General features: G+C 35.9%; 1 protein-coding gene across 1 annotated transcript in view; it reads left to right on the forward strand.

Annotated features, from left to right (window-relative positions):
• The window catches only part of LOC144638393 (uncharacterized), a 252,085-nt gene extending 226,248 nt beyond the window's left edge, over nt 1-25,837 (forward strand). Inside the window, 30 exon segments of the mRNA XM_078497606.1 lie at nt 1,011-1,313; nt 2,234-2,539; nt 3,189-3,491; nt 3,881-4,183; nt 4,735-5,037; nt 5,379-5,666; nt 6,080-6,388; nt 6,858-6,964; nt 8,067-8,256; nt 8,692-8,794; nt 9,520-9,781; nt 10,189-10,243; nt 12,011-12,140; nt 13,032-13,177; nt 14,568-14,728; nt 15,192-15,273; nt 15,733-15,809; nt 16,147-16,186; nt 16,699-16,796; nt 17,351-17,467; nt 18,101-18,249; nt 18,940-19,075; nt 19,462-19,611; nt 20,516-20,618; nt 21,172-21,242; nt 21,643-21,777; nt 22,445-22,570; nt 23,357-23,511; nt 24,243-24,378; nt 24,662-25,837. Of these exon segments, the coding sequence (XP_078353732.1) occupies nt 1,011-1,313; nt 2,234-2,539; nt 3,189-3,491; nt 3,881-4,183; nt 4,735-5,037; nt 5,379-5,666; nt 6,080-6,388; nt 6,858-6,964; nt 8,067-8,256; nt 8,692-8,794; nt 9,520-9,781; nt 10,189-10,243; nt 12,011-12,140; nt 13,032-13,177; nt 14,568-14,728; nt 15,192-15,273; nt 15,733-15,809; nt 16,147-16,186; nt 16,699-16,796; nt 17,351-17,467; nt 18,101-18,249; nt 18,940-19,075; nt 19,462-19,611; nt 20,516-20,618; nt 21,172-21,242; nt 21,643-21,777; nt 22,445-22,570; nt 23,357-23,511; nt 24,243-24,378; nt 24,662-24,742 (4,925 nt within the window). The 3' untranslated portion in view covers nt 24,743-25,837.
• Nucleotides 25,838-26,568: the final 731 nt, after the last annotated feature.

A 26,568-nucleotide genomic window follows, 5' to 3' on the forward strand; every position in this document is an offset into this window, starting at 1 on the left:
ACCTTGTTTGCCAAAGTTTGACATTAACATTGCTACACTGTACTAGTTAGTGTTACTACTTTGACCACATTTCAACATCTTTTATCTTTTACTTACACAAACGCTTGCTTTTAAAAATGTTAGATCAAATAACATATTTTTATTTGGTAATAACGCATATAATAAACTAACACTTGATAGCTTATAATGGTCTTTGATTGATTGCATCAATGTTTTTATTAATTCTGTAGCATCTAACAACTAATCAGCTTTGATTGTTACGACTCGACTTTACATGAAACGTGTTTATTGAGCTCGACACGTGGTTATGTTCATTGACCACAAAAACATTCAGATTATGTTGTAAGTACATGTAACATTTAGCTTAAATTGTTTATTGCTTGATGTTTCCTTTTAAGATAATTGAGTCACATATTACATTAGCAAGGTCGTTGTGTTGTTATAGAGTGCAACAGAAGTTTTGAAATTGATATTATTTCATTGATGAACTTCAGTTCTGCGACGGTTTTGTTTGTCCGAGCTATACTTGAACAGTACTAGTTCCTTATAACTAGTAGACTAACATATAATAATAATAATAATAATAATAATAATAATAATAATAATAATAATAATAATAATAATAATAATAATAATAAATAATTTACTTATATTGCGCAATTATCAATTTAAAAATTTTCAATTGCCCATTTTTAATGGCTGTTTGGGCTGGCCTTTGCTTTAAAAGACATAGTGATACTAGATCAACAAATCAGCATACATCTCAAGGCTGTGCTTATTAACTTTTTACTTATGTTATTGTTAGTAGTTCTTTTAAAAGCTTTGTCAGTTTTACCAATTTTATGCTGTAAAAATTATTTGTTATAATAATAATAATAATAATAATAATAATAATAATAATAATAATAATATTTAATACTTATATTGCGCTTTTTCTATAAAAATATTCAAAAGCGCATTACAATAATTATTATTGTTGATGTACTTATATTATTCTACTACATTTTCAGTTCCATCAAAAGCTCCTCAGAACTTCAACGCAACAGCGACCTCATCTACCAGTATTACAGCATCCTGGCAGTTACCTCCAGCAGACTCCCAAAATGGAATCATCAAAGGATTTAGACTGTTCTATAAAAAGAAAGACGCTGTAGGGACACCAACCAAGTTTGTTATTAACGGTGTAGGAAGTCTCACAAAAGTTGTCACTAAGCTTGAAAAGTACACATTATATGACTTTCAAGTGTTGGCATTCACGTCTGTTGGCGATGGACCAAACAGTTCTGTTTTAGTCGAGAGAACAAAGGAAGATGGTAAAATAACATATTTTTTAAAGCTTATTCTCGTTTAGTGGAAACCCTGTAGACTTTATTTTAAGTGAGCAAATATGAGAGCATAATATTAACAGTCTTGGTGCTCGAAATGGCAAAAAAGAAGCTTTATGACAAAGAAAGCTGCCACTGTGTTTTAAACACCCACTATCGCGATTTAAGACAAAAAAAGTGCCTGCTAAGCGATCTCTAACTCTTTGCTAAATCCCTTTTTATGGTGTTAAGCTACATGTATTTGTACTGGCCTTTGCTTTAAAAGACATAGTAATACTACAATCTTGGACAAAACTATTGAAACACTTAGCAAATTTCCACTTATTTAGCCAACGGAGTTCAGTTTTGCCGGCAACACCCCCCCCCCCCCCATTTCAATGTTGTTAATGTTTAAGTGTTTTTAAAACAAAGCCTGTCGAACCTCAAACCTCAAGAAACAACATTGAATAGGGGGGGGGGGGATAAGATATTTTAACCCGCTTGCAAGTCGAGTCATTTGTGACAAATGCGTGAAATGCGTATGTGTCAACTAGTTTTGTCCAAGATTGTAGATAAACAAATCAGCATACATCTCAAGGCTGTGCTTATTAATGTTTTACTTATGCTGTTGTTAGTAGTTCTTTAAAAGCTCTGTCAGTTTTACCAATTTCGTGTTGTAAAAACACCCACTATTGCGATCTAAGACAAAAAAGTGCCTGATTAGCGATCTCTAACTCTTTGCTAAATCCTTGTTATGGTGTTAAGCTACATGTATTTGGAGAAAAGTTTATACAATTTCGTTGAATTTTTCTAGAGATATCTTCAGTGTATGCTTTAGTATGAACGTTTTCCATTTGGTTTTGTATGTACTTATTAAGTCAAGAAAATTCCGAATGACTTATTTGAACTCTTTAATTGCTCAATTGCAGTTCCTTCACTGCCTCCAAGTAAACTCTCTCTCACCGTTGAAACCTCCACCAGTATTTTGGTATCCTGGCAGTCACCACCAGAAAACTCCAGACATGGAATAATCAAAGGATTTAAACTGTTCTATAGAAAGGGAAGCTCTGCAGGGTCATCGACCACGATGTTACGTATAAATGATGGAGCAACTCTCACTAAAAATGTTACTGGGCTTGCTAAATACACAGAATATGTTTTTCAAGTGTTAGCGTTTACTTCTGTTGGTGATGGACCGAATAGTACTGTAAAATCTGGGAAAACAAATGAGGATGGTAAGAAATTCATTATATGTTTAGCAAAATTAATGGCTACTTACCTTGCATAAATCAGTTTTCCTGCCAGCTGGTAACAGTCAAAAGACTACCTACCGAGTTCCCAATTTAGTATGCGTTTTCCCAAGCTTAGTGGTTATTTCTATCTACCAAACTGATTACTGCGAAAGGACTCATTATTGTATCATCACACAATTGTTTGATCATGTACATCATATACATTTTCTTTGCTAATTTTCAACTCTTCGACTATAGTAAAAGAAAATTCAGCTCCCGTTATATACAACCATTTAACCACTGTCAACATGTTTCCTGTTTGTATTTTGGTCGGAATGAGAGTTGAGGATTCAACTTTGGTTTGCACATCCCCATTCGAACTCTAGGGGCTTGCCCACGGAAATATGCAAGACAACAATTTTTCAATCTCTATAATTTTTTATGTTAGTTGTGCATGTAACGCATATAGTGACTGCTGTTCTTAATAACTAGATCTAATTTACAGTGTACTCAGTCAGAAAGTAATTATAAGCCATAGTTTTTTTTTTCTATTTGTTTACTATTAGAATCGACCCCTGTTTCCATCTTCACATGCTTGTTTTACAAGGTAATAATTTTGTGTATTAACTGTGTTATTTTCTTTTTACTTCAGTTCCTTCACAAGCTCCTCGTAGCTTCTCTGTCGCTGCAAAGTCCTCCACCAGTATTACAGCATCTTGGAAGCTACCACCAGCAGACTCCTGGAATGGAATCATCAGAGGATTTAAACTGTTCTACCAAGAGAAAGACTCTGGAGGGTTACCAAAAACGTTAACCTTTAACAGTGATTCAACTCTAACTACAACTGTCACAAGCCTTTCTAAATACACAGAATATGAATTCCAAGTGTTGGCCTTCACTTCCGTAGGTGATGGAATAAAGAGTACCAAAGAGTTTGCGTGGACAATGGAAGATGGTAAAAAATTGCAAACAATGATAAAGTGGAGCTTCCGATTTTTGCCATACGTGTTCCAATTTCGAAGGCACTAACATAATGAATTGAGATACACATTTGTAAGGATTTATTACAAAGCTGCAAACTTTTAACTATTTATGAGTATGACACCACTGTGGTTTGAATCTTTTTTTCAAATGAATAGTAGTGTTACATACATGTATAGCTGTTTTGGATCAGTTTATGTTATTGCTCTTAAAGTCGTTCAATTTCATTTACAACCAACAAATATTGCGCCAAATACTTTAATGAACTGTAGTGGTTAATGTCTGGCTTAAAAACTATTAAAAAATATAAGTAGTTTACTGAAAAATGTATTTTATAATAATCACTAAGTTGTTCAATTGCAGCTCCATCTAAACCACCAAGCAGCTTCACTGTGACTGCAAGCACCTCTACCAGTATTAAAGTCTCCTGGCAATTACCACCAGAAGACTCGAGAAATGGAATCATTACAGGATTTAAATTGTTCTATAAAAAGAAGAGCCCTGCAGGGTCATTAAACGGGATGTTACGTATTGACGATGGAACAACCCGCACTTACAATGTCACTGGTCTTGAAAAATACACAGAATATGAATTTCAAGTGTTGGCCTTCACATCTGCTGGTGAAGGACCAAACAGCTCTTTAGTCAAAAGAACAGACGAGGATGGTAAGAAATAACTTAAAAATGAAATAATTATCAACAGTTGATTAACGACCTAAGACTCCTGACAAGACTGCATGTCCAAATTTTGACAGTGAACTTACATTGACATGTGATACTGAGATTTTTTTTTGATATAAATGTGAAAGATTTATTTTTTGTAGTTTATGAGGCATCTCAAAGACCTAGATGCAAAGAGGACACCTTTTAAAATTTCTCTTTTATCATTGATTTCCAATAAAACGGACAGTATTTGTCACTTTGCATTTTAATCTTGTACGTTTAGAAAATGTGCGAACAGAGGACCAAAATTATTAGGAGCAACCTTGACGTTCCACTTCGGTGAATAGTTGTTAATTATTTAGCAATTTGTATTGTACCTCTATAATTCAGTTTTTTTACTGGAAAGAAGGAGATACTTCTGTGTACAGTTGTTACTGTACGTGTTTTATATACAAGTATGCAGTGCATCTGTTGATGTTTGCTTTTAAAGAATCCACTGTATGAAAATGTAATCTCCTCGACAGTGATATTAAATGTGATTTTTTCAATTGCAGTTCCTTCACAACCTCCAAGTAGCTTCTCTCTCACTCCAAAATCCTCCACCAGTATTGAAGCATCTTGGAAATTGCCACCTGCAAACTCCTGGAATGGAATCATCAAAGGATTTAGACTGTTTTACAGAACGAAAGGCTCTTCAGGGTCACCGACCATGGAACATATAAACAGTCAATCTACTTTGAAAAAAGTTATAGGTGATCTCGATAAGTACACAGAATATGAATTTCAAGTGTTGGCCTATACTTCTGCTGGTGACGGAAAAAAGAGTACCGAAAAGTTTGAGTGGACAATGCAAGATGGTAATAAGCGTTGTCATTCACTGTTGTAACTTAATTGGAATCGAAATTTTCAGAAATATATATATATTTTTTTTCAACCATAAAAGCCGTGAAGTTTAGTTAATCATTTACTTTTTTAGTAACCTAACAGATCGAATTTCTTAAGCAGTGAGGAGCATTTTTGTACCTTGGTTGGTCAACAAAGTGAAGTTTGGTTTCTACAGAAATGCGTTTTGATTTTATTTACAGCCAATCCTGACTCGCCTCATAGTGTTCAGTGGTGTAACATTGCAATTATTATAATGGAATTTTTATTGCAATGAAATTGTTTGTAATCCTTTAATTTTCTTTTCTTTCGCCAGCACCCAGTGCTCCTTCAACCTTGTCTTATATTGATGTAGCACCAAGTAAGTCTCATGGTCCAAGGTTAAACCTGACCTGGAGTCGACCTGCAAAGGCAAATGGAATCATCAGGAATTACACTGTGTTTTATAGTCACCAAGAAGATAGAAAGGAAGAATCCGTTGGAAAAGATCTATTAAGTTACTCAGTTGATGTGTTGGGTGGAGTCACCTATCAGTTCCATGTCCGAGCTGTGACTATCAAACCTGGACCAAATGTTTCTCGTACTGTAGTCATCCCAGAGTATAGTAAGTTCAGCTACCATTTGAAGCAAAAATAAATCGATATTTTCCAAATTTATAAATGACTCAATGAGAAGTGAAAATTTGGAGTGCACTCAACAATACAGTGGAATCCCCCGTAAGTGGACACCTTTATGACCTGAAAAGTGTGCACTTTGGAGAGGTGACTGTTTATGGGAGGTTAGAAATGTAAAACATGACTAGGTGTCTTCCTTCATTAGTGGAGGTTTAACTGTATACATAAAGTTCCCAAGACGCTTTGCATGGGTTTGTTAACGGCATCATTGTGTGAAGCACAAGGATGATCGATTCATAAATATTTATTGATTGATCATCTCAAAGCAAGATGATGATGATGACGATGATGATGATGACATGCGTTTTCTTTGTAATATATCTATATATATTTCCTTTATTAGAACCCAGTGTTGGCCCTGCTGATGTTTCATTCTCAAAGGTGAACGAGACCACTTTCAACATTTCATGGGCAGCTCTAACGAGAGAAAAGAGTTATGGCAAGGTTATCTTGTATGATGTCAAGGAAGAATTGCTCCCAACAGGAAAACGTCGAAAAAGATCGACTTCCAGCAGCAAAACTTTTAATACAACAACAACATTTGCTGTCCTGTATGATTTGCCGCTTTGTTCCCGATACAATGTGTATGTTCGAGCTTACACTAAAGTGGGACCAGGACCCTACAGTCAACCTGTGGAATTGGAAACATCAAGTGAGAACAATCAAAGTATTCTAAATTAACTTGAAATGAAATATTGTTATCCTAGACAAAATCATTGGCAATTAATTATTGAAAATGTGATGGTAATGAAAAAGTTCGGTTACACTTGTAAAACTGAAACATCAGCAGAAGTAAGATTATAGATCAGTAAGTAAGATTATAGATATAAGATTAAGATTAATTTTACATCATGCTTTGTTTAGTCTTGCATCGAAAACGCTTTAAAAGTCAGACTTCCCAGTGTTTATTTAAACCATCTGAACAGGGTTAATTTGGATTTATTAGACTTAGAACGTCACATGTTGTAACTTCTACATTGTAACTTATGTAATTTAAACAAATACGTAGTGTTTTTAAGAAATCATTGTTTTTGACTAACAAGATCTGATAATATAAGATCGTAAAATTAATTATGTCCAAAACGTGTCTATGAATTACTTTATACGACATTTTGTTAAAGAACCAAAGGCACCCTCGGAGTTTAAGGCAATAAACTCTGGAACAACTCAAGTTACACTGGAATGGAAAAAACCCAAACTTACTACAGAGGGAGGACTCGACTACACTGTAAGTTTAATACGAGTATTATGTGTTTCCAGTAGGAAAATTTGAAAAGTCTATAAGCAGATTAGTCAAATCACGACACATGACACATCCATAAATCAGGATAGTCGACAAGCAATATTACCAGTACATTTTAATATTTACAGTATTGTAATACACCTAAAGAAATTAAAATTAGGCATAATAATGCCATGTTTGAGATCCGCCTAAAGAAACGGCCTCTAAACGCCTCGAAATACAGGTAAATTTATTAAGCCTCTTACACGATCAATATGTGTGCGATAATAAATGTGTGGGTCCCCTGTAAATGCTCTGAGCTATTTGGTATGACAACTTTATTGCATGTACATTTATTTGCATGTACATGAAGTTCAATTTTTCCCTCGGTACAATTTGGTATTTTCCTCCGTTCTTTTAATAATTACATGACAGGGAATTTTAAACAATGAAGAATATCAGATTAAGGTTAACATAATATTCGCAGGTTAAGTATTTTTCTTTCAAATAAAATGTTACAACAAATAACTGAATATTATTTTGAACAGCTTAGGCAAAATCTCTTTAACAGTTGTGAATTGTGTAAGATATTTATGTTGTGGATCAATTTTACACACGCTCCGAGTTTTGGAAATAAGAACCCCTTTAATTTTACACTTGGTACAATGTGATATTTTCCTTTGCATTTTTCTTATTATAGTATGCTTCCGTACACCAAAACAAAGGAAAATACTAAATTGTACCAAGATTAAGATGAACCGCAGTATTTAAAAGTTACTTTTAACACTGTTCTCCATTTTGGTTAAAAAAATAATGGGTGGATATGTCTCCTTAAACATAACTGTTCCTCAAACCTCAGTTTTCTGGAGCTTTTCTCTCTGAACCCCCCACCTCAGACGGGAAAAATATTTCCATAAGAATCCCCCGAACATGGGCTTATATTTAGATCTAGCTGTTAAAAGGTAGCTTCTCCCGATTGTACGCCTCTAACCGTAGAACTTATTTTGTATTTGACGGTTTTTTGTATTTGATGTATTGTTGTGCCAGTGGATGTTAAGTGTGACTGTTATCAGTATTACCACTTATCCTACTGTGTTCAACTGCTAAGGTTGAGTTCTCTGGAACAAAGTCTTACGATACAAGTTTTGAAGATAAAGGCGACAGAGCAGCAGGGAAGTCAACAAGATACACTGTGATGGGTCTAGTGCCAGGCTCTACATACAAGTTCGAGTTATATGGAAAGTCTGTTTGTGGAAAGAGTATCTCCATATATGCGAATGCGGAAACAAAAGTGGAGGGTGAGTTCTAAATAGAGACTATGTTTTGTTCCTTTTTTGTTTTGTCAATTCACCCTATTTAATTTTTCTTAATTTCGTTATTCTGCAAATGCTAGAGTAAAGGATTACCCCGAAAGATCACTATCGTTAAAGAAGTTACTTCACAGATGGAACACCTGAAAAACTTTGGGTTTAATTTTCAAGTTCGTCTTTTGTAATCAATCCCAATCCTCCCCAGTATTAACCATCCTCCTTACTTTTTGATTTATTCCCATTTTTGTCTTTTTCTAATCGTTATTTGTTAACTGTAATTTTTAAATGTTCTTTAGTGTAAGTGTTTAGAATAATAACAAAACGACATGGCCCTTTAAAATTGAGGTCCATTACAGGTAAAATGAGCATTTAGCTTGTATCCTTAGTATACAAAGGATGTAACATTGTTCCTTTTTTTGTTAGCTCCGATTGCTCCAGCTGTACTCAATGTGGCCGAAATGACCGTCTCTAAATCAGCTGCTGAAATTTCTCTGTGGCCTGCAGAACAAACGAATGGTCCAATAAGGTATTGGTTTAATGTGTTCTACAGATTGGCAAAATATATGTCATTAAGAAGTCGGTTATCATAATTGATGTTTTGTTTAAAAAAGGTTAAGTGGCTATATGTACAAATATAACGGAACGTTTTCGACTTAAAAGTCGTCATTCTTTCATTCATTCATCAGTGTTCGTACTCATGTTTTGTACTCACATTCGTACTCATGTTTTGTACTCACATTTGAAGTTTTCGTCTTTTGCATACCTGCGAGAGGTATCATCTTTTATACTCACTGTGGCCTTATGTAAGTGTGCATAAGAACATATACACATTTAGTTGCTTGGTAGAGTGCCGGACTGCTGTGTGGGAGGTCGTGGGTTCGAACCCCAGACCAGACCAACACTCAGGGTCTTAAAATAACTGAGGAGAATGTGCTGCCTCTGTAATAACATCTGCAAATGGTTAGACTTTCTAGTCTTCTTGGAAAAGGACGATAAACCGTAGGTCCTGTCTCCTGTTTCTTCAGTCTTATAACAGGGGACGTTAAAGAACCCACACACTATTTGCAAAGAGTAGGGCACGAAGCTCCCGGTGTTGTGGTCTGGCCTTTACAACTGTAAAGTAAATTACGTGTAAAGCGCATTTGAACGTATGGAAAATGCGCTTTATAAATGCATTGTCATTGTATGTCAATTTTCTACGCACATGAACACAGTCTTCCATAAAAACTGTAATTTTTTTCTGCATTTCAGTGCTTATCAAGTCATAGTTCTAAGAGTAACTGATGGTGCTGAAGAGCTTCCAAATGACTTTGATTCAAAACTGAAAAATAGCGCCAACAGAGACAACTTGAACTTCTACATTGCTGCTGAGATAGCAAATAATCCAGTGCGTGAAGAATCCTGGAAATTTACTGTTGGTGATGACAAAAAGTATGAAGATTATGCAAATAAAGGACTTGAGAGAGGAGAAAAGTACATCATCTATCAAAGAGCTGTAACCCGTGACAATGGCGTAAGTGGAGTAACTCAGCTTCAATGTCTTGAACCACTTTTTATAATTCGAGTAACAGCCGTGTTATGTAAAATGACAAATTCCTGTTATGTAAGATAAATAAGTCGAGATTTGGCGTTATCAGTATCATGATTGCACATGGCACCATAAATTGAAATTAATATGTAAAATTTTCCAAATCAAGTATTTTTAGACTAAACATTGATGTTTCTACTGTATTTTAAGTAGATGTGACGCATTTAAACTACAGTTCAGTTCTATAACATTGTTCCCAAACTTTGGTTCTCAACAAACTATTTATATTGCTCTTAATTTATAAAAACACCCTTCAGTAGTCGCCATCTGTAACACTGTAAGTTAAAGGCCAAAGCTGCAATTTTTAGTCATTTCGCGTAATCTTTTCACAGGAGATTTTGAGAGGAGTTTCCAGCAAGGTTGCCAAACTTTCCATCACTCCAGAAGGCGAGTTTTTATCATGCTGCATGTTATTACCATAAAATATCGCGAGTGATTACATACCACACTGATTTTCTAGGGTGGTTCATTATTGAGTGTCATAAACCGAAGTAAGGCAGTGAAACAATAAAACAATGTGAATTTAAATCAGGTGCTAAACATGGGAACATGTGTGACAAACTGCAATTGGTTTTGGTTTGTATTTGACTGATACAGTGTAATATAGTTAAGCAACACCAAAGTAATTTTGTTTTACTTTCATCAGTCATTTGAAAACTCCTCTAACAGTGTTTATCCTACTGGCCAAAGTAATGAACGCCTCATTATGGTTATTGTAAGATGTAGTAGCTGTATACAACTGCAACTGTGTAAATATTCTGTTTGAGGATGAATTCCAATGATCAGTTTTTTGTTGTTGTTTTTTTTTTTCTGTTGCTGTTGTTGTTTTGTTTCTTCTGTGCAGCCATATGACACAAAATGACCAGAGGGCGTCAAATTATTTAAAGAATATGTTACCTTATTGTTACTTATTTTCGTGGGCACTTAATTTCGCGAAAATGGAACGGCCATATTTGGCGGGACTTAAATTTCGCGATTTGGCCAAAAAAATACGATTACAGGAACTAAATGTCGCGAAAATTGTCAAAATACAGGTCTACATTAACAAACAGTAAGTCTCAAAATTGGTCCAACTGATTTTAATTTTCCACTGCAACAGTTTCCAACGACACTGAACAAAACCATATAACAAAACAAAACTTTTAAAACGGTTTGACATGTTCCTTTGCTACAAAGTAGAGCTAGTTTGACGACTGTACCATGGTAGGAGCCTGACCAAGACTGACGGCAACGTTGAATATTCATAACGAATTATATTTAACAATTATTCGCCGAAGGCGAAGTGATTATTCAACAATAATCACTGACCCTGCGGCGAATAATTGTTTTAGTATAATTTTCAGAGGTGAATATCAACAACTGCAAAATAACAATAGAAAACACGAAAACAACAAACACAAGTGCTCGCTTGCATACGTGTAAAAAAGTTTAATTCATCGATTGAAACCGTTATTTACACTAAAGTTTTAGCAATAAAACGGAACAAAACGAACACTACAAAAAGATAGATATCTGGTACCTTTGTTTAATCGTTGGTGACTTCTGAGCAATTGTGTGAATCCTCTCGGAATTACTAGCTCCGGTGAGAAGAGAACTAAATAATGTTTTGACAGTTGATCTGACTGAGTACATGGCCGCCGTGCGATCTCCAAAACCATCATGTTTACGATCAATTCTAATGCCTTGAAAACCATCTCTTGAAAGTATTTCCGGTCCAAAAGGCTTGGTAGTTACTTTGAAAAATTCCCAATGTTTCAAATATCCAGGATTTGGAGTGATTTCTTTTAAATGAGAGAAACTTTCATTCAGCAAATGCCGCCATGTTCACTGGCCTGGATGGCAAACGTGGCATGGCTTAGTAGCCAAACCTTCAGATGCAATATTCTCCGCCTAGCGCGGTGAATATTGCGACATAGTCCGAGCTTCTCGACCAATCAGAATTGGATTCACCTCTGCAAATTATACTAAAGAAGGGTATTAAATTTCGCGTCGTTATTTTTCGCGGGTCTTAAATTTCGCGATTTTTTGAAAATCGCGAAAATTAAGTCCCGCGAAAATAAGTAACAATAAGGTAACACTCATTGTGTTGATTACACTTAAAGGTTAGACATAAAAAAAATTGTAAGTAAAGATTGAATGTGTGTTTTATTTCAAATGAAGATGTTGGAACCACGGAAGAATCCAAGGGTGGGGGCTCTAGTAATGCAGCAGCTATTGCAGTGCCTGTGGTCCTCTTGCTACTCATTATACCAGCAGTTGTTGTTGCAGTGTTTTTCTATAGGAGGTGTGTACATTATCTGTTTAGTGTTCCATAGTTAGTCTGGAGTGCTTTGTGATCAGCAAAGGATAACTGATACCGTGAAGTGTTGTGAAGTCAAAAGTCGGAGTAATCTTAATACTTCAATGCAGTACATGTACTACTTTAGCATACACAGTGCATCGTTAATAATAATTAGCATACACAGTACATTGTTAAAAATATAATAATAATGATGATGATGATGATGATGATGATGATGATGATGATGGTGGTGGTGGTGGTGGTGGTGATGGGTATGGTGAAAATAACTTTATTTCACATAATCATTAAAAAAATACATACATCGATAAAAAAATTAAAGCAGCTGGTATGCTTGTATAAACAAGTAATAATAATAATAATAATAATAATAATAATAATAATAATAATAATAATAATGGTTTATTAACAGTATATCCATACTACATGGCTCTTCACCTGTTAATACTTACTAAATATAAAACAATATTAATAATAATAATAATAATAATAATAATAATAATAATAATAATAAATACTTTAAAAACAATTTTATTAAGCGCTATTTCCATCGCTACCCATTCACATTTCCGTTGGCTAACATTTTCAAATTGCAATCCATAACCACTCACCAGCCGAGCCATCTGCAGCCAAACGCTCTTTTAAACAGTTTTAGTGCTTTCAAATAGCAATTGTTAATAGAGGGTAGAAAGGGTTTATGGTGCAGTGAAAAGGGAATGGGGGAAGGGAAAGGGGGAAAGGTGGGGGAGGGGAAACCCCCCCAATGGACTATCATTTTTAGATATATTATATTATGGCTGTTCAAAAATCTGGTAAAATTCGTGACATAGTCTCTTTAAAACAGCTTATAATGTATTTATTTGGGTTTGTAATCAGGAGGAGAATGCAGTCAGAAACGAAAAGCGACAACAGCAGGACTCCTGTTGAACTTGATGACTTAAAAAATGAATCACCAGATCTCAGTGCAAGTACGTCAAATCTGGTTTATCAGAATGTAGCTGATCTTCATGGATCTGCAACAGGTAAAATGTCGTGCGTACAGAGAAAGAGAACTTAATTTAGTCAGGGTCGTCTATTGAGATACTTACGCCACTACTATAGTAGAGGCCCTGCATAAATTTAACTAACTAGCGTCAGTAAAGTTCTTGTAAGTAACTAAATTCCCCCGCAAATAAATTCAAGAAATATTTTTTTTAATAGATCTGTTTTTTGCGTTTTTCAGTTATATGCAAACTTTGAAATTCAAAATCCAACTAACGATTGCGTTTTTCGCTGCCATCAATCATAATTATGGTGACCGCCAATAAACCATGACAAACAGAGACAAACAAAATGGATCGGAATCATCCAATCACAACTGACATACGTAACCTTTTGATCTGATTGGAGTGAATTTTGTTTCCCATGTCCCGCTAAGATGACTGACAGAAGCAAAATGCGTCAACTGTTGGTTGAGGATTGAATTTTACAGTTCGCAATATCACTGACAAAGCATCATTTTGATATCCGTTCATTGTATCAGACAAAACAAATTTATTGTGTCTGAATCTGTCAATTTTGTTATTGGTCGGAATTTACAGGCGAGTCTTTGCGGAAGTTAAGTGTTTACATGTTGTCGCATTTGTATGTTACTTTGCATAGAGTAAGCATCGAGCTATATACGAACTGTTTGTGTGTTATATTTAAGGGAATATTGTCTTTCAAAAACTTTAAAATTGCTCGTGACGAAAACGATGATCCCATACATTCATCGTAAAATTTAGACCTTAAAAAACTCATTAATGATTCATAAAGAAAATACAAAAGAAATTAATGTTTAATGAGTGTCTTTATATCTGATAAAGACACGGCTAAACTTTACGTCCAATTTTCTAGGCCAAAATAACCCCAAATCTAAATATTAGTGCAAGAATGAGTTGATCTACATCAGAAGATTTTTAAGCCGTTCCATAAATTCGCAGTTCGTGTTTTATCACGTCTGAAACACTCGGCTGCGCCTCGTGTTTTAAACTTGATAAAACACTGCTGCTCATTTATTAAACATTACATAAAATGACTCCATAAAATGTTCAAACCTTTGCAGTGAAACCATTACACTAACGTCTCGTGGTTCCACTTGAATTTTGAACATTTTATGACGTCATTTCTATCGAATTTAAGAGTGTACACCATGGAAAAATGTGGCTGATTTGTTAAGTAGCTTGTTTAAGAACTGAAGTTCATTAATACGCTTAAGAGAATATATTTGTAAGCAAGAATATTTGCATAAAGGAACCCTTGGAAAATCAAAATGAAATACATAATGACTGACAAACTATTTGTTGTTATGTCATTATAATATCATTACTGACTGTTCATTATATCTAATACGTTAACCAAGAACTGCTTTTTCCTGCAATGCTTTTTGTATAGATGATAAAGATGGAGCGTCTCCCCCTGAAGAGAAAGAAGCTCTCTACAGCAACGTTAACGTTGATCATGATGGACCCAAACCAATTCCTGCTGCTGAGTTTGCAAAATACTTCAAGGACAAGTCAAGTAATGGAGCAGTTGTCCTGCGAGAGGAATTTAAGGTAGTTTATTAGTTACTATAAAACGTAACGTGGATTTGTTTTTTAGTATTTACTCAGTGTTATTTTGAGAAGTATTACGGGGATGTAGTGTAATTTAAACAACTAGAAACATCTCGGTGGTAAGAGAAACCTTAAAATTATGGCCCCGGTTCACTAAAACTGTGACTCTCGCCATAGATGGAAAGGGCCGAAATGAATTACAACTTTTGAGAGTGGGCCCTCCTCCTATTCCAGTCTGGATTATTGGTACCCCAACTTACCTGAAGGACTTGATCCGCCACTGCAAGGCTTCTTTTACCCTTTTGTCAAGGACGTGCCAAAAATAGGCTTGAAGTATTACAAAATCAGAAAATAATGCAATTGGGAAATGCGAAGTTAACACTGCACTAGAAATAGTCGTAGGAGGGTTTTGTATGAAAGGTGCACCGAATCATCTCTGTAAACCAAGATATTAATTTCACAGAATTTGCCTGGAGGCTTGCAGTTTGCCTGGGAAGTTGGAAAGAGTAACAGAGTAAAGAACCGTTATGGCAACATCGTCTCATGTAAGAACATTTCATTGGAGTTTTTTAGTAATATTATTATAGTTAATGCTTTGAACCTTGGAGTATCAGTAGCTTATGATTGCTTACCTTCCGTGTGTGAGTAATCCTGAAAAGCCTCTTATGGGTGACTAAAGCATCCACAACCTGATTGGAAGTATTGGGAATCGTTAAGGGAAAGTGTTTCAATTTATGGCTTTTAAAATGTACTTAGCCTTACTTTAATTAGTGATGATCAGATTATCTTGAGTGCAGATTCCCCTTATAAAAATCTTATTATGCATAAGCTGAACCGATTTTACTTCGATGAAGGTAGCAGAGCTACCGAAAAGTCAGGTTTTTAAACGTTTTTTTATTTATACGTTTTTAACATATATTTTTAAGGTCAGTTACAAACCGTTGTTTTATCAGATTTCCCTTTGTCCCAAAATAATAGTAATGTAAAACATTGGTTTTTAACAGATGACCATTCCCGTGTGGTGTTGGAGAAAATAGAAGGTGACTCAAAGTCTGACTACATCAACGCTAGTTACATTCCGGTAAGCCAGGGACATTCATTTTAAACTTTTATGGTAGATTGGATGCATAATGATCTTCATCGTGTTGATTCTGAATGAAAAAACATCTCAAGATAAAACAATCATTATAAAAATTTTTGTTGTTATTTGTACATATGGAATATGTGCTTCCTGTACTATAACTGTCAGCATGTGCACATAATATTATATATTTTTAATGTCTGTTTCTTATTGGACTTGTTAGCTTACTTTTACAATGATGTTCAAAATTCCAAAAAGTAAGCATAAAATGTGAGAGCTGTAACCATGCAGTTGTTGTTTCTTTCTTTGACCTGAACACTTAACTATCTCTCCTTAGACATACGATGAAGTATCAATGTGTTATATTGCAACTCAAGGTAAATGCTATTTATAAGGCGGGGCACTGTACTTAGAGGAAAATGCGACACATTTTGAAGACTATATAGTAACTATAACTTGCATTTCTACCCACCCTCCCACCCCCTCTTTATTTGAGTGTCATTTTGACGTTGACAAGTACACCATTTAGCAAAATTCTGAGGGAAGGGGTTAAGAATGGCAGTAAGTTTTTTCTTTTTTTTAACATGGAACATTTTATAAGGTAAGAACAAGTTTTTGGAGCATCCCCTAATCATTTCTCAACTGGTTGCATTAGAACACTCTTATACAGGTAGGTGCCTTTTCTTAAAATTGTCGTCCGTCGTGCAGTTAAGGTTATATTATGTTTAAATGACTCAAGTTGTTGCAGTAATTGAGATAAATAAATAGAAAAGAGATTGCTTATTCAGGTAGGCTAACAGTTTGCAAAATCAATTGCAGATCAAACGTTATGAAATTATGTTTCAACCCAGTTTTCCTATTCTTTGTTAAAAAAAAAAAAACATTTTAGGTCCAACTTCTGCGACGATCAGCGATTTCTGGAGAATGATCTGGCAGGAGAAAAGTCTTACAATTGTCATGCTAACCAACCTGGTTGAGCAAGGAAAGGTACGCATTTGGTAAAGGAAAGCGTTGTGGGAGAAAAGAAGCCATGGTTCGAACATGGAAAAGCCGAGAAGGTTTTTTTTTTTTTTTTTTTTTTTTTTTTCAACACTTATCCAGAATTAAATGTTTATCAAGGGTTCGCTTTCTATAAGTGTTTTTGTTGCTTATGTTTTATAAAGTTTGAAAATAGTCAACATTAAAACTGTAGGACATGAAACATAAACAGAAAACCCCACTGAAATGATAAAATCTGAAATCCAAAGTCACGGTTATTGTGGATTGGCTCAATCGTGCTTTGAACAATCCCCCGGCCCCAGTTCGCCCACCAGAGCCCAGTGCACTAGCCATTAGGCAACTTCGCCTCCAACCATTGTGGTATATGTATAACAGTAAAATACCAACATGTTCAATGTGGTGTACCTCATCGAGACCCTCCTCCATCTCTGTTAAGCCCCTCCAGGAATTCAGTAACCTAGCTTGAGCATCATGTAATTGTTCTACCTAAAATGTCGTTATTTATTAATGAAAACGCGGTTTATGTTTTCTTGCTTTTGTAGGGCAAGTGTGACCAGTATTGGCCGGACAGTACTTCCAAATATGGCTCTATTACAGTGACTTTGCACAAGACAGAAACCTTTGCCGATTATGTTATTCGAACATTGATTTTGGTAAAGGTAAGAAAACTAGAAAAAATAACAGCTTGGTGTCCGTCCATTAAAAAAGGAAATCAGCTTCTTTACCAGATCAGTCGTGAAAATATAACATTTATGGTGACTTGTAGATTAAAAAGACCGGTAGGTTATTTGTAGATTTTGATAATAAACACTGTATGTACTAAAACAGTGGATAGCGTTTTTTTTGGTGCTCGCTGATTGGCTACTCAAACTCCAGATATCCTTTGCTATTCACCTCTGAGCAATGTATAAGATAAAAACTGCAATCGTTGACAGGAAAAAGCTAGTCAAAAATGATCCTTATATTATTCTTATATTATTATTATACTTTTTACTGTTTAAGTATATACTAAAACAACTATCACCTCAGTGTCGGTGACTAGTGGATATTTACCGAACTCCATTCGGTGAAAAGTTGTTTTAAAACTACCTTGGCAACCTTTACAAGACAAAATATCCCAGGTGAAATATAAATGCAGATATTCGTAACGTTTTTGCATCCTAGAACTGAACTCCCTTTAAAATTGGTTAAAACCCCTCGTCTCCTCCTCCCCACCCCATCTCTTGTATCCTTAGGGTTTAACTTACGTCACAAAATAACGCTTTCAAAATGCATGCGAATTTCCCGTCTAGAATTCAGAGAAGCGTGAGGTTCATCAATTTCATTACGTCACTTGGCCAGACAAAGGGGTTCCACAGCATTCTACAGCTCTACTGGGATTTAGAGAAAAGATTCATGCAAGACACCAGGCCACAGGCGAACCACTTGTTGTACATTGCAGGTAATTAATGTTAAAATCAGTTATTTTAAGGATTCAGTTGCCCTTAAATGATTAACATACTATCAAGACCTTTTACCAAAACAGCCGTTCGGTCATGCACAGGCTTTAAATACGGTAAAAGCTCGCATATAAGAACCTGTATTTTTTAAGGTTAGCCTAGGAATGTTCTTTCTTAATTGGTGTTCACTGGGAAAGTAGGGTATTTAGGTTCTTTTTCACATGGAAAAATGTTCTTGTTACTGATAGAATCTTGGTGCGGTCTATTGTCTATATAATAAATGCCCGTATTTTATTATTTCTAAATGACTGCAGTTTAAACAAATACCAACACATTTTAAAGTTTACCTTACTTCTTGTTTTGCTCTTTTTACCTATATAACATGGAGAAAACAAAACGTCAATTAAAATTCTTATGTGTTAATTAAGATTTACGAAATAAGGTCCTTAATTTTAGGTAACAGGTCTTATATTAATGGGTTCGTAATTGCTAGGATGTCATGTGCGTGTTTACTGTAGAGTAACGAAAGTTGCAATGTAAGTTGCTTACTTTTGAAGCATGCTTGTTCCCTATTTTGTTCTTGTGCCACTTTTCATTTCCCTTCCCAAAATTGCAGAGACAAAACCTTTATATTCTCCCCTCCCTTAAACTCTTGGCCTCACCTGTTAAAGAATCATTTGTTTTATCACCAGTGCTGGTGTTGGACGGACTGGCACTTTCATTGGCATTGACGCCATGTTGGAAAGTGCTAAGCAGAACAAGACCGTGTTTATTCAGAATTACGTGCAAGTGATGCGGAGGTGCCGCCCTCATATGGTACAGAAAGAGGTAAGCAAAATTGTCAATTTTTTGGGTGAGGTTTAGTTTACGGCGCGGTGGTAGCCTGATGGTTAGCTCACTCTACTCCGAGTCGAACGGTCTGGGTTTGGGACGTGGCCGGGGCAATGTATTGTGTTCTTGGGCAAGACACTTTACTCTATAAAGGTTGGCGAATTTACTGCTTGGGGGTAACCCTGTGATGGACTAGCATCCCATCCAGGGGAGAGTAGAAATACTCCAAGTTACTTAATGCTTAAGAAACCAGAATAAGCTCCTGCTGTATGGGCCACTAGACTCGGACACAGACTTTACCTACCTTTACTTAGTTTACAAGATGTGAAGTCTAAAACGGGATTGTATATCGTGGTAACCATAACTTTATTATCTCTGTGTAGGACCAGTATGTATTTTTGCACCAAGCAGTGATGGAAACCTTGGTGTGTGGAAATACAGAGATCGCCCCTCACGACTTACGAATTACAATGAACAAACTGTCCAGAGTTCATAAACAGTCCAAGAAAACTGGATTTGCAAGAGAATTTAAGGTAACTGGCGACTATGAGTGTGCATAACAGAATTACTTTCCTTGTGGTGTTTCACAGATTAAGCCAAGTAGAAAAAAGTCTTGAAAACAATCCCAGTGTTCCTGATGCCAGTTAGACTAAAGGCTAATGATGATGAGTAATGACTGGAGCTTGTAAGTGACAGTCACACTCCAAAGGAATAGCCAGCTTAACAATAAGAATTCCCTTGATACTGTGTAGTTTCCTTCTGACATTTTGTTCTAATAGCAAAGTAAAACTGTAGAAAAATAATACAAAAAAAAACAAAGCCAGACTCACTTGAGGGAGGCACGTTGGCTAAATGGTTAGTGTGCTGGACTCCAGATGGAGCAGTTTGAGTTCCATCCATGGTTGTGTTCTTGGGCAGGACTCTTAATTCTCACAGTGCCTCTCTCTCCATCAAGTTGTTCAAATGGGAAACAGAGAATTTACTGCTGGGGGAAACCCAGCGATGGACTAGCATCCTATCCAGGGGGGGGGGGGGGGGGGGGGGGGGGGGGGGGGGGGGGGGGGGGGGGGGGAGGGGGGGGGGGTAGTCCCAGTCGTTTCATGCTACCGGCTTGAACCGGGATAAGCTCTGGCCTGATGGGCGACTAGGCGTAAATGCAAGATTACCTTGTGTTAGTTGCTAATGATTGTAGTGTCTGGAACTTGTAACTGACACTCAAGCCTCGGGTAAAATAGTTTGCTTCAGGATTAACCCATGACACTAGTTTTCTTTTGACATAATTTGTCAAAGCAGTAACATAACAAAATAACATTATCCAAAATGTAGGGAGATGATGATGAAAAATTAATTAACTGTAATTTAACGATACTCTCAAAAAATAATATCATATAATAAAACTGGATAATGGGTTATTGATGACTTAAACCTTCGTTTTAGCGTCTGGAACTTGTGACTGATCTTAAGGCATCAGCAGAGGAAGCAACAGAAGCATTTAAACCTCCAAACATTAGCAAGAACAAGTTCCCTGACGTTGTACCATGTAAGTGTTAGATTGTTTTTTAATTAATGTACCATTTTGAAGAAGTGCTTCCTTGTTGTTTACATCAATCGAGTCTACTTATATCGTTGTTGTTTACATCAATCGAGTCTACTTATATCGTGCTTCTCAAGCATGAAATCCATTTTTAAAGTCTCTCAGACGTCAGATTGTTTACACAATGATATATCACATTCTCATATTGTAGGTGTGTCTCTTTGGAACTGTTATTTAAATGGTCACACACTAGGATTTTACCCATGGACTTACATGTTAGAATCACTTTGTCAGTTCAGTATAATAAACAATACTACATGGAAGTACTGCTCAAAAGCTTTCATTTGAATGGCTACCCACTAGGTTTTCCTTAACAGACTTTAAAGTAAGTAAGAAGTACAAATATACTTTCAGTGGCTTTCATTTGAATTATTACCCACATGTCCAGACCTAAAAGTTGGGTCATATTAATTTGCGCTTGGCTGGACTCTAGGAATGAAATCATTAGACAATGATCTTTCGATGTAACTTTGAAAGTATTTCTGTTATTTTGTGCTAGTGGACATTGCTCGAGTGTTCTTGAAGTCGTCTGATCCAGAAAAGGGTTACATCAATGCTTCCTTTGTGGACGTAAGTACAATTTATGAATTTAATATGCTGTTGTTGCGATAACGGAAAAGCAAGGAAGTAAAATTCGTTTATTTATTACAAGAAACGTTAAACAAATTTGCGAAAATTATATGTTCCGAGATATCACTTTTTCAAAATCACATATTAATATGTAACAGGCAGTTCCACGTTTCTTGTGAACTATTATTTTTTTTTTCTGATTGAAGTTGTGAACGAGAAAAAACAAAACATCGGCAATTAGCAGACTTGACCCTTTTATCATAGAAGATTTTGCGACAATTTTCGAATGTGGAAAAGGTCTATGCAATACCGAAATGGTTAAAATATAAATGGATTTCGCTTTTCTCGGCAGTTTTCAAAGTTTTTCCTTATTCTATTACTGTCTTTCATCCTGCATTAGGACTATAAACTACGTAACGCGTATATCCTGACCCAAGCACCATTAGATAATACTATTGGAGACTTCTGGCGCATGATGTCACAGTATGACATTGGTACAGTTGTGATGTTGAACAGCTTGAAAGAAGGAAAAGAGGTAGACTTTACTCTTGTACTGTCACAAAATATGCACAAGATGTCGATACAAATTTAAACTATGGCGGCTCAAAATATAAGTTTTCGGAAATGAATTACTTTAATTGGAGACCAAGGTTTAGTGTTTTAACATTTCTACTAGCTTTTTGAAGTTAAAACGTTAGTTAACAAATATTACAGTATAGTGTGGGTTTCTATCGTATATTTAAAATATTTGTTTTTTTTAAAGTATATATCTTTACTCGACCAATGTTAATGTCACTGTATTTCAAGTCATTTTCCTGATCAGTTACAAATTGCAGGAATTCTTCATATAATAGCCCGTTATCTAACGGAGAAAAACACCAACGGAGAAATACCCCAAACCCCCCAAAAAATAAATAAATAAATAAATAAACAGGGATGGTTTTCACTGACGAAGGTTAAAACAGGTCACAAACAACAAACTTAAAAAAAATCAAATTTTTACAAGATGCGTTGTCTGTGACGTAGCTCCTTTAATAATTCAAAAACTTGCATGAAATAAAGGTATTTACTTTAAGAGCTGTCGTATCGGAGCTGAATTTGAATAAGCAGAAACCATGGCAAACTCCAATCTTGAGGATAGATTATGTTTTATGTCACTTTCTTGTTGCTCACTTGTTGCCTTCTGTCTTGTTTTTATGTAGAAATACCCACAATACTGGCCTGCAGAAGGCTCTCAGGTCAAGTATGGTGACATCACTTTACAGAATCAATCGGAAGAAGTTTCAAACAGCGTCACCACCAGAAGGTTTAGTGTATTCAATGCAGAGGTAATTTGTTTCTTGGTGGAGTTGAAGGTGACTTAGTTTGCAGGACAGGAACGCATTAAAGTAAAATGACACACACACAAACAAATGACGATCTTAAGTCTTCATAGAGTCATTTAACAAGTTGATAGCTATCTGTCAACCAATCAACCAATCAACAATTAACTAAAATCGTCCCAAAAACATGATGAACTGTGTATGTTACTTATCGGCCAAGTAATGCTATTAGCCGTCAATAGTTTAAACAATTTGGCTCCAACAGAGCCTCTTCGAAGTAGAATTAAACATTAAAATTGAGCGTTATAACATTTTGTATATTTTTTATAGCCTCGTTATAAAATACAGATTGTCGAACGGTGTGAAACATGATTCTATAAAGAACGGTAATATTCATAGCCATACTTGAACAATAGTTTTTATAGTGAGAGCGAAAGTCAACTTCAGAGTGGACAAAAACATCACGGCAAAACTGACCAATCAATTTCAAAGGACCAGACTTACAACACCATAGTTTGACAAGTAGACTTGCACCAAGTCGCCCTCTATTGGCAAGCGAAGCGAGCCGAAAAGCGTCAAACCGCGCGTCGAAGGACTTTGAGAAAGTCTAACTGACAAGCAACTTTCTCTTGACTCTGAAGACGACTTCCGCTCAAGTTCTTGAAACGTTAGCCACAAGGGAAAGTTTCTTTTAGAGCTAATCTCATCAGGACCACCAACACTATATGAACTACTGATACTCCTGGGCTCAAACAATTTACGAAATTAAACTATTGTTTATTCACTCCTTAGCCTCCCAAGAAGACGACAACTGTATACCATTTGCAGTTCACTGGATGGGCCAACCATGACTCGTGCCCAGATTCCCACGAAATCCTTGACTTGTTGACTGCTATACAGCGGTCTCAGCAACAAACCGGAAATGGCGTCATTGTTTTTCAGTGCAGGTGAATAGCGGATTTGTTTTAGTTCATGCCTCACATTCTGCATCATGATTTCTCAAGGCTAGCTTCGCTATAGCTGTGCCGTGCAGTTAGCACCAAACAGAAAAAGAAGAGTGATGGAAAACGTGTCATGCTGGCATGACAGCGTTTATGTCACGCTTGTTTCCAGAAGGCTATAAGTTGTCATCTCCACAATTCTCTGGTCTGTCTAGCAAATCAGAGCCTGTTTATATGGAAACAAGTTGTCCCTGGTAGGAGGGTTACCCTCTCACCCAAGCCACCTTTTTCTGAGCGTTAATATGAAAAACACAGTTGTCCCTGCTGACCGAGCCAAACCTTGGCCCTCCAGGTTACGTGCATGCTCTGTACTCCTGACTTCTTCCTGGAAAACGGGTCAAACATATCCAAAGTATTTACATGGAAAGGCCTGACTTCCCCCCAGGGTCACCTTACCTTCAAAGCGAGTGACCCTTACCCAGGGTACCTTAGCGCCACCCCCAGGCCAACTTTGCAATTTCTCTTGTAAATAGTTTACTGCTATCTAAAAAGAAATCTACGAAGAGCTCTCTCGCCCGAAGTAGCCCTGTATGGAGGGCCAACCTTTTAATGACAACGTTATCCATACAAACAGGCCCTTACGGAGCTTTCTCTCCGTCAAGAGGGTTATGGGTTCAACGTTAGTTTGTCATTTTACACTGCATAAAATTTTACATGGTTAACTTCATTTTCCACAGTGATGGTGTTGGTCGCAGTGGTTGTGTGTCCACCATAATGTCAGTGATTGAGCGGGTGAAGACCGAGCAAACAGTTGATGTGTTTCAGACAATTAAACTGATTCGAGCCAAGAGACCTGGTGCTGTCGACACTCTGGTAAGCAAGCTATTACGTAGTTAAATTCACAGTTTAGTTATAACTTCACAAAGAAGGCTGTTGTAGTACGTTTTACTCATTGTTGTTCACTGTTTTAAAAGCAGTTACACCAGCCAAGGACATTGTTAAGAGAAATTTATAAAATTTTGTTTGGCTTTTCAATTTGGCATTACAGTATTTAGGAAACATTTGCCAATGAGTCCTTAAGAACTCGAGATTACTTGCCACTTAAGAAGTGATTTTATTTTTACTTTTCTAAGTGCACATTTGTTTCTGATTTTAGGATCGCTACGAGTTCTGTTACAAGACAATCCTAGCGTACCTGGACTCTTTTAGTACCTATGCAAACTTTGCAGAATGTTGAAGAGTCAGCTGGACAGTTAGCTTAACGACAAGGGGAAGGATAAAAACGTTTTGCATAAATTTGTGTTCTATAAACTTTTTTGGTTTTATATTAGACTTTTTAGATGTCTTTTTAGATTCGTTAAGCCAATCGCAAATTTTGCCCGTGACTAATTGGGGGAATGCGCTTTGTGTAAGACTACACAAAAAAGAAAGTATATTTTTCTATTTTTTTAACATGTACAGTAGTAAAATATAAGGGTAATTTAAGTGCATGAGTATCACTTAGATGATGTCATCTATAAACAGTAATAGCGTTTGTTTGTTCGACGAAAGAACTATTTTTAATCCCGCAACATACATAGGTATCTTTACAACACTGCAGTCAATTCTTATAACCCATCTCCATTGAACAGAGAACAATATAAACACCAAATTAAAATTTATTAATGGCGATCAGTGCAACCCACGTAACGGTGTAATACATGACAGAACACTTTAAATATTTTTAAAAAAAAATTTAGCGGGGATAACTTTAGAGCAACCTTTTGTTTTTATAAATTTTTGATGCATCTTGGTTGCGTTCAACTGCGCCTATTTTAAATAGCAAAGTGTTGAGTCAGACACAGAATTGGTTTGTTTGCGCTCATTTTCACGTGAATTATATCATAGAAAACTGACCGTTGACTTTCAAGACATGTAAAAAATGGCACAATCGTCCACAGTTGGAACGGGTTTAAAAAGTCGAGTACTGGATTTTATGATTTCAAGAAGATTGACAGTTGTCTTAACTGACTTTTATTTTTTAATGTCTTAATAGAGGTTTGACCTAGATTAAAATATTAAATGATAAGTGTATAGCTTTAAGTACATGTAGTTTTGATAGTCTGCTTGTTAGGCATTGTTCCACATATTATAGTTTTATATATTTCCTATTTTTGTTAACAACTATTGTATATAATAATTTTATAGTCATAGAATTTGTTGATTTAAAAAATAGCTATGCGGTGGTCAAGAAATCTTGAAACTGTTTTGAATTTAAAAGAGATCTTTATAGTATTTTTAAATTATCATCGAAAAGAGATTGTTTAATTTTGAAATACACATTTACAGAAGAAAGTTTTGAACTATCTTTGTTTTGTGTAATTAAGTAGTCCATTAACAGGTGTCTTAAGAGATCAAGGGGTAGGGCCAAGAGGGCCTCCTCCTCCCCTCTTTTTTACACGAGACTTCAAGTCCCAGCAACTGGCTAAAAAATCTCTTCTTTCTAAAAGAGACGCCACCCTTTTCTCTAAGCAGCAAAAGGCTCATCTTAACTTGCCTTTCTGGGCGTGATCGATCAAATTTATATGAAGAAACTTAAAGTTGATAATCAACTAAGTAGTTTTATTGTTTTAATATATAATTAATTAGGTATTGCAGTTTATTGATTCTTATAGTATTATAATTCCCAATATTTGTTTTTTTTAAAAAAAGTAAATAAAAGTTCGTTTTATTAAATACAACCTGTATAGGATCTTGAGTACAGTTTAAGCAGTGACTGTCTGTCACCTCGGTACCATGGAAACCATTCCGACAGTTGGGATGTAAGTTGCTCTACTGAAAGACTAGAGGACAACAGACATTTACCGGACATTTTCCACTTAACCCAAATTTGCACCAACTCATTTTCAAGGATACATTTTCGGAGACGATTTTGACAATTACAACGGTAGCTAAATGTTTTTCTTCGCAAGGTTCGTTTCTGACCCCACAGCCTTCTGTCCTTTACTGTGTAATACGGGAAAATTAATTTGTCAATGATGGCGTCACATGCTCCACAGTGCACAGTCCAGTCCAAGTCGGTGC

This window comes from Oculina patagonica, chromosome 14 (assembly GCF_052425735.1).
Source record: "Oculina patagonica isolate OP01 chromosome 14, crgOcupat, whole genome shotgun sequence".
Classification (NCBI taxonomy): Eukaryota; Metazoa; Cnidaria; class Anthozoa; order Scleractinia; family Oculinidae; genus Oculina; species Oculina patagonica.